General features: G+C 42.5%; 2 protein-coding genes across 2 annotated transcripts; both read right to left on the bottom strand.

Annotated features, from left to right (window-relative positions):
- On the bottom strand, positions 1-4,444 carry LOC120415563 (mucin-17-like). Its single transcript, XM_039577139.2, has 3 exons — positions 4,298-4,444; positions 299-4,243; positions 1-231 (listed from the first exon to the last, which is right to left on the bottom strand). The coding sequence occupies exons 1-3, from the start codon at positions 4,433-4,435 to the stop codon at positions 49-51; spliced, it is 4,266 nt and encodes a 1,421-aa protein (XP_039433073.2). The 5' UTR covers positions 4,436-4,444; the 3' UTR covers positions 1-48.
- Positions 4,445-8,763: 4,319 nt separating this feature from the next.
- LOC120415582 (uncharacterized) lies at positions 8,764-10,461 on the bottom strand. Its single transcript, XM_039577171.2, has 2 exons — positions 10,303-10,461; positions 8,764-10,239 (listed from the first exon to the last, which is right to left on the bottom strand). The coding sequence occupies exons 1-2, from the start codon at positions 10,384-10,386 to the stop codon at positions 8,860-8,862; spliced, it is 1,464 nt and encodes a 487-aa protein (XP_039433105.1). The 5' UTR covers positions 10,387-10,461; the 3' UTR covers positions 8,764-8,859.
- Between the last annotated feature and the right edge of the window lie 703 nt (positions 10,462-11,164).

Here is an 11,164-nt window from a genome sequence, read left to right as displayed (position 1 = left end):
TCTGCTGTGAAGAAGTTTTTTTATTAATAAATGAAAGAAATTCCTTGCTTAACACCCACACCCAATTCCGTTGTACAGGACAAAGTCGATGTAGTTTTGGACATTGGTGAATGCGGCCGGTTGGTTGTTGTTTCCACATCCTTCGCCAGCAGTCTCAATAGTGATTCCGATGAGTGTCAGCAAGGAAGGATCAACTCGGGATGGTGCCATCAATCCGGCTCCGTCATCACCCTAAAATGTAAGTTAGTCAATTAGTAGAATAGTTAAAACATTCAAAAATAAAATATCAACATTCTACCTCACACGTTGATTTCACCGAACCCGATTGAGCTGGTTGAACAACTCCACCGCACAGATTGTTAGTGGTGAGATTGTCGTTTGCCAGTTTGCACTCTGCCGAGGAGTATATCGGAATCGATACCTCGTGCGGAACCGGTGATGAATGACCCCCAATGCTGTCAGCACCCCATCCAGCGACCACAGCCTGCGTTCCGGCGTACGAGTCAAACGTCGTTGGCAAGCAGATGGGTTGGATGAACGTGGACATCGCGACGGGACTATCGAGGATCACTATGCCAATGTTGTTGTTGAGCGGGTTGTTCGTGTTGAACTTGGGATGGGGGATCACTCTGGCTAGGTTCTTGGAAAAGCGTTGCTCCGTTGTCGACAGGGTGTCGTACACGTTGAACAGTGCCGTTGCCTGCGAGTAGAGTGGCATTCCGATGACGGTGGTGGCGGTTGTTACGACGGCACGATCGTTTATCAGCGATCCCTGTCCGGCGTTGGAGTTGAAGTAGACAAAGCGTGTGGTCCAGGGGTACTTGTTCGCGGGGTCTACGACAGTTCCTCCGACGACACGTTGCTGGCGCAGTTTAACTGGAGAGTTCACCTTTCCACAGACCTCCTGGCAAACTGGACAGCTTAGCGTGGGCCTTGCGATGCTGACAGGTTTGTTGTTACTGTTTGTACCGATCCAGTTACTGATTATGGGTAGTTTGTTGATCGCGTTCCAGTTTAGGATGCCATTTGAATTGGCTTCTTGCTGTTGACTGGGTGCGACATCGTTCGAAGCTAGTGGATTACTTGCTTGCAGTTGTGACAGAATTCCACTCAGTTGTCCAGCGAGTACGGCAGGACTAAGCGCATTAGTCACCTGAGTGACTGTTTCGTTGCTTCCAACAGAACTTAATTGATTGTAAAGATTGTTTAGTGCGGGGTTGTATGCTCTGCTGAAATTAGTTTGAAAGATTGAGTTTATTGGCGCCGTAATGATGCTTGTTCCATTCGAAATGATTTGTGATAGGGCTCCTCCTAGCTGATTCGCGTCTGGAACAACAGTTCCATTTGCGTTGTTGGCACTAGTTCCATTAGAAGAAGCAGTTTGGTTCGCGATTTGTGCTCCAAGGTTTCCGATCGCGGCCGTGCCGTTTGATATAACTTCTGCTACGTTGCTAAATCCGGATGAAATTTGATTCCCAATGCTTTGCAAAGGATTAGTTCCAGAGTTGGTACTCTCCGTGGTGTTGGTGTTAGTGGCATTTGAAGCGCCTCCAGTGAAGTTTGAAGCTAATCCAGCTAGTTGATTGATGAATTGCCCGAAGGTATTGTTGGGTAGGCTGAATGACGGAATTCCAAAGTAGCTGTCGGATTGGACTTGTTGCGGGAAAATCGTCAACAGTGGATGCTTCTCTGTAACTGGTGGGCTTGGTTGAAGCTGTGCGGAATTGACGGGATTCGTCTGTGGTTTCGTCAGGATATCATCTAACTGGACGTTAGGGTTGTTGGGAAATGGAGCAGTCTCGTTATTAAGTTGAGATACTAAAACTGCAAGCTGGGATTGGAAGTTGGAAAGATCTGGGAGTGGCCTATAGACTGGTGGATTACCGGCGGTGTTTTGAAGTCCAGTGGTGAAAGGACCATCATTGCCAACAGGGACATCACCAAATGTTGGTATTTGAGGGATGTTGAAGCTTGGGATGGCAAAGTTGTTCAAGCCATTTGCAGTAGTATTAAAAATGGATGGAATATTGCTGCTGGCAAGAAGCTGTGATGCCGCATTTTGTGCTTGATTTATGGGATTGTTATTGTTAACGGTGCTGTTAAAAACGTTTACAGCTTCCGATGCCGCACTTTGAATTTGCACAAAAGGGCTGTCGTTGGTTATCGGAGCATTACCGAGGAAATACCCTCCGTAGGCATATGGAAAAGAATGTGCATTCAATCCACCAGCAGTTTTGTTAAAGATGCTGGAAGGATTCGAGTTAACTACAAGCTGAGAAGCAGCCGTTTGTAGCTGACTTACCGGAGTATCGCTTGCTACAGGCGCATCACCTAAGGTTGGAATCGCCGGGATACTGATTCCGGTGATATTGGGAAGTGAAGTAATCGCATTTAATCCAGTAGTTCCGTTGAATATGTTCGGAATATTACTGCTTGTTAATAATTGAGAAGCAGCAGTTTGAATTTCATTCAGAGGAGTGTCGTTAGCTACATAGACATCACTGAAGGTAGGAACTTGCGGAATTTGGATTCCAGCGTTGCTAACAATGCTGTTGATTCCAGCTGTAGTGCTATTGAAGATGCTCGGAACATTGCTGCTTGCTAACAATTCGGATGCAGTAGTTTGAAGTTGACTGATTGGGTTATCATTGGCTACAGGTGTGTCTCCGAGCGTTGGGAGCTGCGGAAGATTGATACCTGCATTACTAGGAATGGATGTTATAGCATTGAGTCCACCCGTTGTAGTGTTAAAAACATATGGAAAGCTACCACTGGCCAGAAGTTGAGCAGCAGTTGTTTGAATCTGCTCGATTGGACTGTCATTGGCTACGGGGGTCGGAATATTAATACCGTTAACATTGGGAAGTGAAGCAATGGCACTTAGTCCTCCAGCAGTACTGTTAAAAATACTAGGGATGTTACTGCTAGCTATCAGCTGCGCCGCAGCTCCTTGAATTTGGTCAAGCGGGCTGTCGTTGGCTGGAGCTGGATTACCCCCTATAGTCGGTAACAGTGCACTACCACTTGGTGGTGGGTTGAAACCAGGGAACAACTGAAACACGTGTGGTATTTGACCGACAATAGCCGCTGGAGCGACAGGGCTGGCCGTAGTGGAATCGGTAGAGGAACTTGGAGTAGAGTCTGTCGGAGGACTTGGCGTGTCAGATGGGGCTGGTGATGAACTTGGCCCCTGAGTTGTAGGTGTAGGATCAGACACCGCTGAAGGCGTGGTAGATGTTGGATCAGACACCACTGGAGATGACGAGTCCGTTGAAGAACTCGGACCTGCTGTTGTAGGTGTAGGATCAGACACTGCTGGAGAGGTTGCATCTGTCGGAGGACTTGGCGTGTCAGATGCAGTCGAAGCATCGGTAGACGATACAGGCGTGGTAGATGTGGGATCAGACACTGCTGGAGAGGTTGCTTCTGTCGGAGGACTCGGAGTGTCAGATACAGTCGAAGCATCGGTAGACGATACAGGCGTGGTAGATGTGGGATCAGACACCGCTGGAGATGACGAGTCCGTTGAAGAACTTGGAGTTTCTGTTGTAGGTGTAGGATCAGACACTGCTGGAGAGGTTGCTTCTGTCGGAGGACTCGGAGTGTCAGATACAGTCGAAGCATCGGTAGACGATAACGGCGTGGTAGATGTTGTATCAGATACTGCTGGAGTTGACGAGTCCGTTGAAGAACTTGGAGTTGCTGTCGTAGGCGATGATTCTGTCGGAGGACTCGGTGTTTCAGACGCTGTCGAAGCGTCTGTTGACGATACAGGCATGGTAGATGTTGAGCTTGGGGTAGTGGTTGTTGATGCCGTACTTGTTACAGTTGTTGGAGTTGTAAAAATAGGAGAATATGTGACAACAGGACGCACGGCATTAATATCCGGTTGAAGAGCAATCAATTCAATCAAACTCGGGAAACGTGGCGGATTCAAATTTGCTTCACCCGGTACATTCTCACTTGGTCCATCAGGTAGGCCGGAGGCACTTGACTCAGCGGATGGGCTGATTGTACTAGTAGAATCTTCGTAGGGAGTAGATTCTGTAGAGCTCGGATTCGGAAAGAGGGCTGACAATCCATTTAATGTAGGTTGAGGTAACGAAACCAAATTTGATGTGTTTATTACGTTTTGCAGAGAGTATGCCGGTTTTTTGACAGAGTGGAATGCATTGGAAGGATCGCGGCTATTTTTAAAAATTGAGGTTTCCAAGTTAGATAAGTTGGACTTTCCCAGACGAAACTGAAAAAAAAATTTCTGTAATCACTCACTTAAATTAAACACAATATAACTCACTGTTGAGCAATCACAAAAGTTACAAACAAAAGCACACCATAAAATCACTCCCAAGCTGCGTAAATGTACACTTGAACTCATGGTCCTTCCGTCCAGTTTCGCGGTCACCGTTCGAATGACTGCAAATTCTGGACACATGTCGGTTAAGGAAGATTTGGACCGTGAGCACTTTTTCCAGGAATTGAACGCAAAGAAGAATTGTTAAAGCATTTATCGCCCCACAAATATGCAGTGCCAAAAATAAATGTTGCACTCCGCAGCATGCACGCATGGGTCAAATTAAAAAAATACCGGTTTTCTCCTTAATTCAACAAGATTTCAGTTTTTTTCTTGCCTGCTTTTTTTGACTAACGGTTTTTATGCGCGATGCTGCTAAAGTTAAACACGAAAGAAGCATTGCAAATCTTAAGCTGATGGTCCCTTTTTTTCCTCTGCTTATGGGATGATTATTTGGAAAGTTTGGTGCATCAACATGGTGATATTGAGAACTTATTCTTTTTTTTTAAATGAGACAGAGCTTGAGCAGAGTGGAAAAAGAGTTTAAACGTGCGTATTGAATTAGTTCCCCCTTATTTTACCATCTAATTACAATGTTTGAGAACACAAAAAAAAATCCGCGATGGCAAGAAATAAATCCATTATATGACTAGAGTAAGCCTGTTGGCATCTTGAAATTTTTCAATCATCCTAGCTGGTGGACAGCACATGGAAGTTGTTGCTACCAATCCACAGTGGTCCGAAACCGAAATCTAGCGTGACAAAATTGATAGCGGCCACACGTTAAGATTTAGAGCTTTGGTGTCTTCGGGACAAATGATCAGGGTCAATAGGGGCATCTTTTGGTATGATGGGCATTAGGGTGGTCCAAATTTTAGGGTGGTTCAGAATTTTTATTTTAGCGGGATGACGAGATAGCGCTTTGGTGTCTTCAGAAAAGTTGTAGAGAACACCATTCTGAGCAACTTTGCTGAAGAGCACAAAGCTCTATCTTCAAACGGGAAGTTTCTAGTGCCATTTTTGTAATTTAGGTTGAAGTGTTTATGAAAAAAATGAGTTTTTTGAATTTATCAACTCAGGCTTGTGTCGTAGCGAGTTGGTGTCTTCTAGACATTTGTAGAGCTTATCAAAACACACATTTATCTTCCAAGAGAGTAAAAATCGGACCTTTAAAACGAAAGTTATAGCCAAAATACGACGAAAAAGATGCCATTTTGAAATGTGAATAACTCGAAAAGGTGGTGGAGTTTGACCTCGCTCTTAGAAGCATCTGAAAGTACACATTTTAGAGTACATTTGCTGAAAATATCTCGGGGGTCTTTTTTGTTTAACTTATTTAATCTCAATTTGAAAATGAGCATTTTTTTAATCGTTTTTTGCCCATAACTTTTGATAGAATTGACCAAAATTCATTTTTCAAGAATAAAAATGTTCATTTTGACAAGCTCTACAATTGTCTAGAAGGGCTCAAAAATGTACAAAATGATCTAGTGGTTGTAAAAGAAGAAACAAGTTTTGGCTGAAATATTTCAGGAATCAACAAAATAATTAAATTTATTCCTGAAATATTTCAGCCAAAACTTGTTTCTTCTTTTACAACCACTAGATCATTTTGTACATTTTTGAGCCCTTCTAGACAATTGTAGAGCTTGTCAAAATGAACATTTTTATTCTTGAAAAATGAATTTTGGTCAATTCTATCAAAAGTTATGGGCAGAAAACGATTAAAAAATGCTCATTTTCAAATTGAGATTAAATGAGTTAAACAAAAAAGACCCCCGAGATATTTTCAGCAAATATACTCTAAAATGTATACTTTCAGATGCTTCTAAGAGCGAGGTAAAACTCCACCACTTTTTCGAGTTATTCACATTTCAAAATGGCGTCTTTTTCGTCGTATTTTGGCTATAACTTTCGTTTTAAAGGTCCGATTTTTACTCTCTTGGAAGATAAATGTGTGTTTTGATAAGCTCTACAAATGTCTAGAAGACACCAACTCGCTACGACACAAGCCTGAGTTGATAAATTCAAAAAACTCATTTTTTCATAAACACTTCAACCTAAATTACAAAAATGGCTCTAGAAACTTCCCGTTTGAAGATAGAGCTTTGTGCTCTTCAGCAAAGTTGCTCAGAATGGTGTTCTCTACAACTTTTCTGAAGACACCAAAGCGCTATCTCGTCATCCCGCCAAAATAAAAATTCTGAACCACCCTAAAATTTGGACCACCCTAATGCCCACCATACCAAAAGATGCCCCTATTGACCCTGATCATTTGTCCCGAAGACACCAAAGCTCTAAATCTTAACGTGTGGCCGCTATCAATTTTGTCACGCTAGATTTCGGTTTCGGACCACTGTGCAATCGTAAAACTTTTGCCTTCCTCACTGAGGTAAGGCTATAATCCTGCTCTAAAAATGAACTTCATATAAAAACGTCGTAGACCCACCTTCATGTATACATATCGACTCAGAATCGAAAACTGAACAAATGTCTGTGTGTATGTGTGTGTGTATGTGTGTGTGTATGTGTGTGTGTATGTGTGTGTGTATGTATGTATGTGACCAACAAACTAGCTCATGTTTCTCGGCACTGGCTGAACCGATTTGACCCGAACTTGTTGCATTCGACTTGGTTTAGGGTCCCATAGATCGAGTTTAATACAGATTGAAGTTTCGATAAGTAGTTCAAAAGTTATGTATAAAAATGTGTTTTCACATATATTTGGATCTCACTTAACTGTATGTAAACTATGTCCGGGTCCATCATCCGACCCATCGTTGGTTAGGTTATCAAAATACCTTTCCAACGAGTCCACAACATTGAAGATCTGGCAACCCTGTCTCGAGATATGGCCCCTTAAGTGATATTGATATACTTTTTTGAAGCCGGATCTCACTTAAATGTATGTAAACTATGTCCGGGTCCATCATCGGACCCATCGTTGGTTAGGTTATCAAAAGACCTTTCCAAAGAGTCTAAAACATTGAAGATCTGGCAACCCTGTCTCGAGATATGGCCTCTTAAGTGATATTGATGTACTTTTTTGAAGCCGGATCTCACTTAAATATATGTAAACTATGTCCGGATCCACTATCCGACCCATTGTTGGTTAGCTTATCAAAATACCTTTCCAACGAGTCTAAAACATTGAAGATCTGGCAACCCTGTCTCGAGATATGGCCACTTAAGTGATATTGATGTACTTTTTTGAAGCCGGATCTCACTTAAATGTATGTATACTATGTCCGGATCCACCATCCGACCTATTGTTGGTTAGCTTATTAAAATACCTTTCCAACGAGTCTAAAACATTGAACATTTGGCAACCCTGTCTCGAGATATGGCCACTTAAGTGATATTGATATACTTTTTTGAAGCCGGATCTCACATAAATGTATGTAAACTATGTCCGGGTCCATCATCCGACTCAACGTTGGTTAGGTTATCAAAAGACCTTTCCAACGAGTCTAAAACATTGAAGATATGGCAACCCTGTCTCGAGATATGGCCTCTTAAGTGATATTGATGTACTTTTTTGAAGCCGGATCTCACTTAAATGTATGTAAACTATGTCTGGGTCCATCATTCGACCCAACGTTGGTTAGGTTATCAAAATACCTTTCCAACGAGTCTAAAATATTGAAGATCTGGCAACCCTGTCTCGAGATATGGCCACTTAAGTGATATTGAACATCTGGCAACCCTGTCTCGAGATATGGCCACTTAAGTGATATTGATGTACTTTTTGGAAGCCGGATCTAAAAAATAGATGAAACTTGTGTACAGCCATTGTTGTGAGGAAGGCTCCAACCACATAGGTGGATTAAGTTAGTTTTTAATATAAGAAAGCCTCTTTCGATGATTTTTGTCAGATAAGTAAAAAAGAAACTCAATGGATTTGAAACGGAATGACGACTTCATATATATTTTTTTTGTATGGGGTCTGAAAATTCGAAAATTTTTGTTAAGTAATATAAAGAACGCTTCCTTCTATATTTCACTTTGGATCATTGAATCACTAGTTAACAATGACCAACAATATTTCTGTGCTGGTCCCAATCGAGGGGAAGAATGAAGTTTGGGGTCCCAGAAACGCGTCTGAATTTTGTTCAAATACCCCTGACTCAAAGCAAACAATAGAAATGTTATTAGACATTTTAATGAAAAAAAAAAAAAAAATTAAAAACATCATGCTGGGCTGAATGGTTTTTCCCCAAAGTATGTAGGAGAATTTGTGCGGTTCACTCCTTGTACATATTGCATGCAATTTCTGGATTTTGTTTTGCAACGACGACGAACCACCCTAATTCTCCTTACAAACTTTGGAGAAAAACCATTCGACCCTGTCTAAATGATGTTGAACAATTCTTAGTGCTAAAACTATTTTCTCTTGATTTAACGTCAGCAAGGATATGGTGAAATGCGCACAATATGGTAAAGAAATTATTAAGAATAAAACGACTGTGTTGTGATTGGATTTGAAAGAAAACTGTGATGTTTATTGTTGCAAAATAAGTTTGTTTAAATGCTTGAAAAAAATCCCCGTTTTTTAACAATGACAACTAACCTATGAGCATTGATAGTTGGGGAACATTGATACCTGAAGTGTTTGGGATTGAAGTTAATGCGTTGAGACCACCCACTGTAGTGTTAAAGACATTTGGAATGTTTGCAATGGCTAAAAGTTGAGAAGCCGTTGTTTGTACCTGATCGACTGGACTATCATTGGCTACGGGGCTACCACCGTCTGCCGAGGCTGGATGGCTGCCAACTGTCGGTAACAGTGCACCACCACTTGATGGTGGTTTAAAACCAGGGAACAGCTGGAACACGTGTGGTTTTTGGCCGACAATAGCTGCCGGAGCGACAGTACTAGTTGGAGTGGGATCGGTAGAGGAACTTGGAGTAGAGTCAGTTGGAGGAGTTGGTGTGTCAGATGAGCTTGACCCTTCAGTCGTAGTTGTTGGATCAGACACCGCTGGAGATGACGAGTCCGTTGAAGAGCTTGGAGCTGTAGTTGGATCAGATACTGCTGGAGAAGAAGCTTCCGTTGGAGGACTCGGCGTGTCAGACACGGTTGAGGTATCGGTAGACGTCACAGGCGTGGTTGATGTTGAGTCCGATACAGCTGGAGATGAGTCCGTTGAAGAGCTTGCAGTTGTAGTTGGATCAGATACGGCTGGGGAAGAAGCTTCCGTTGGAGGACTCGGCGTGTCAGATACAGTCGAGGAATCGGTAGACGTTACAGGAGTGGTTGATGTTGAGTCCGATACAGCTGGGGATGAGTCCGTTGAAGAGCTTGGAGCTGTAGTTGGATCGGATACTGCTGGAGAAGAAGCTTCCGTTGGAGGACTCGGCGTGTCAGATACAGTCGAGGTATCGGTAGACGTTACAGGAGTGGTTGATGTTGAGTCTGCAGTTGTAGTTGGATCAGATACGGCTGGGGAAGAAGCTTCTGTCGGAAGACTCGATGTCTCCGTTGTAGAGTCAGACACAGCTGGTGATGATGAGTCCGTTGAGGAACTTGGCGCAGGAGTCGTAGGTGTTGTTTCTGTCACCGCTGGAGATGATGAGTCCGTTGAAGTACTTGGCATTTCGGTTGTTGGTGTTGAAACCGTCGAAGAACTTGAAGATTCAGGTGTAGTTGTAGTAGTTGTTGTTGTAGTTGGGTCCGTTACAGTTGGAGTTGTTGTCACAGGTGTTGTAGTTGAGAAAATCGGTTCAGCTGGTATTGGCGGCCTCGTAGCACTAGGGTCCGGGTGAAGAGCAATCAAATCGATTAAACTTGGCAAGTGTGCTAGGTTTGCATTTGTTTCTGCCGGAACATTTCCATTCAGTCCAGAAGATAGATTGGAGGCATCTAAATCATTTACAGCATTTTTGCCAGTTTCGCGACCACTTGATTTTTTCGAGCTCAACCATTTAGACCTTGCTAGTCGGTACTGTAAATAGAAAAAAATTGCACTTAAAGGCACACTTGTGAAAATTATGACAAAATTACTCACGGTAGATCCAACATCACATAAGTTACTAATAAAAGCACAGAATAAAATCACTTGCAAGCAGCGTAACTTCCCACTTGAACCCATGGCTCATCTGTTCAGCACCGCGGTCACCTCACGAATGATTGTAAGTTCTGGTCGCTGATCGGTTAAGGAAGATTCTGACCGCGAGCACTTTTCTTCCTAAGAATTTAACACAAAGGAGAAAAATAATGTTAATGCATTTGTCGTCTCAAAATGCAGTGCCGAAAATAAATGATGTACTTCGCAGCATGTATGCATGGACCAAATTTAAACAAAATACCGGTTTCTTAAATTTATCTTGATCGAAATATTTTCTTTTCCTTTTCTCGGGCTAACGGTTGGTTATACGCGTTCTTACACAAGACATCGACAATGACGATGCAATTTTTATTAACATAAATAAATGCATTTGGGCAGTTTTTCTTATTTTTTGTATATTGGCTGGGGAGTTCGAATCAGGAAATCGACGTCGTCGTGCTATCTTGTCGCACCCGCCATTTTGACGTTCCGAGAAAAACGCGTTTTAATGTTTGACCTTGAATATTCAAAAACGAGAGCACGCAATGTAAACAATAACAAACACGTTTTTTTTGGCTCACCATTCTGTGCATTGTCCCAAAGTTTGGTTGAAGTTGGTTGCTGGAGTCCCGAGTTATAATTACAAATGTTTACGGTAGTCTAGCTTGTACGTGCGACAAACGCATCCTGACTTTCCTGGCCTGAAATCCCTTTGGCCTTTTGTCGCACTTACATCAACTTTCATGGAGTGACAAGATAGCACGACAAGATTGAAACTACTTTCATATGTAAAGTGACAAAAATGCACGGAGTTTTTTCGGGT

The sequence above is a fragment of the Culex pipiens genome, chromosome 1 (genome assembly GCF_016801865.2).
Source record: "Culex pipiens pallens isolate TS chromosome 1, TS_CPP_V2, whole genome shotgun sequence".
Classification (NCBI taxonomy): Eukaryota; Metazoa; Arthropoda; class Insecta; order Diptera; family Culicidae; genus Culex; species Culex pipiens.
This window is presented reverse-complemented; position numbering and strand designations above follow the sequence as displayed.

Bases quoted from the DNA above. Each gene is read 5' to 3' on its own strand.
- LOC120415582 (XM_039577171.2), bottom strand. From the start codon at position 10,386: ATGGGTTCAAGTGGGAAGTTACGCTGCTTGCAAGTGATTTTATTCTGT. The intron at 10,240-10,302 runs GTGAGTAATTTT...TTCTATTTACAG, and splicing joins TATGTGATGTTGGATCTACC to TACCGACTAGCAAGGTCTAA.
- LOC120415563 (XM_039577139.2), bottom strand. From the start codon at position 4,435: ATGTGTCCAGAATTTGCAGTCATTCGAACGGTGACCGCGAAACTGGAC. The intron at 4,244-4,297 runs GTGAGTTATATT...TTTTTTTTTCAG, and splicing joins ACTTTTGTGATTGCTCAACA to TTTCGTCTGGGAAAGTCCAA. The intron at 232-298 runs GTAGAATGTTGA...CTTACATTTTAG, and splicing joins CGGTGAAATCAACGTGTGAG to GGTGATGACGGAGCCGGATT.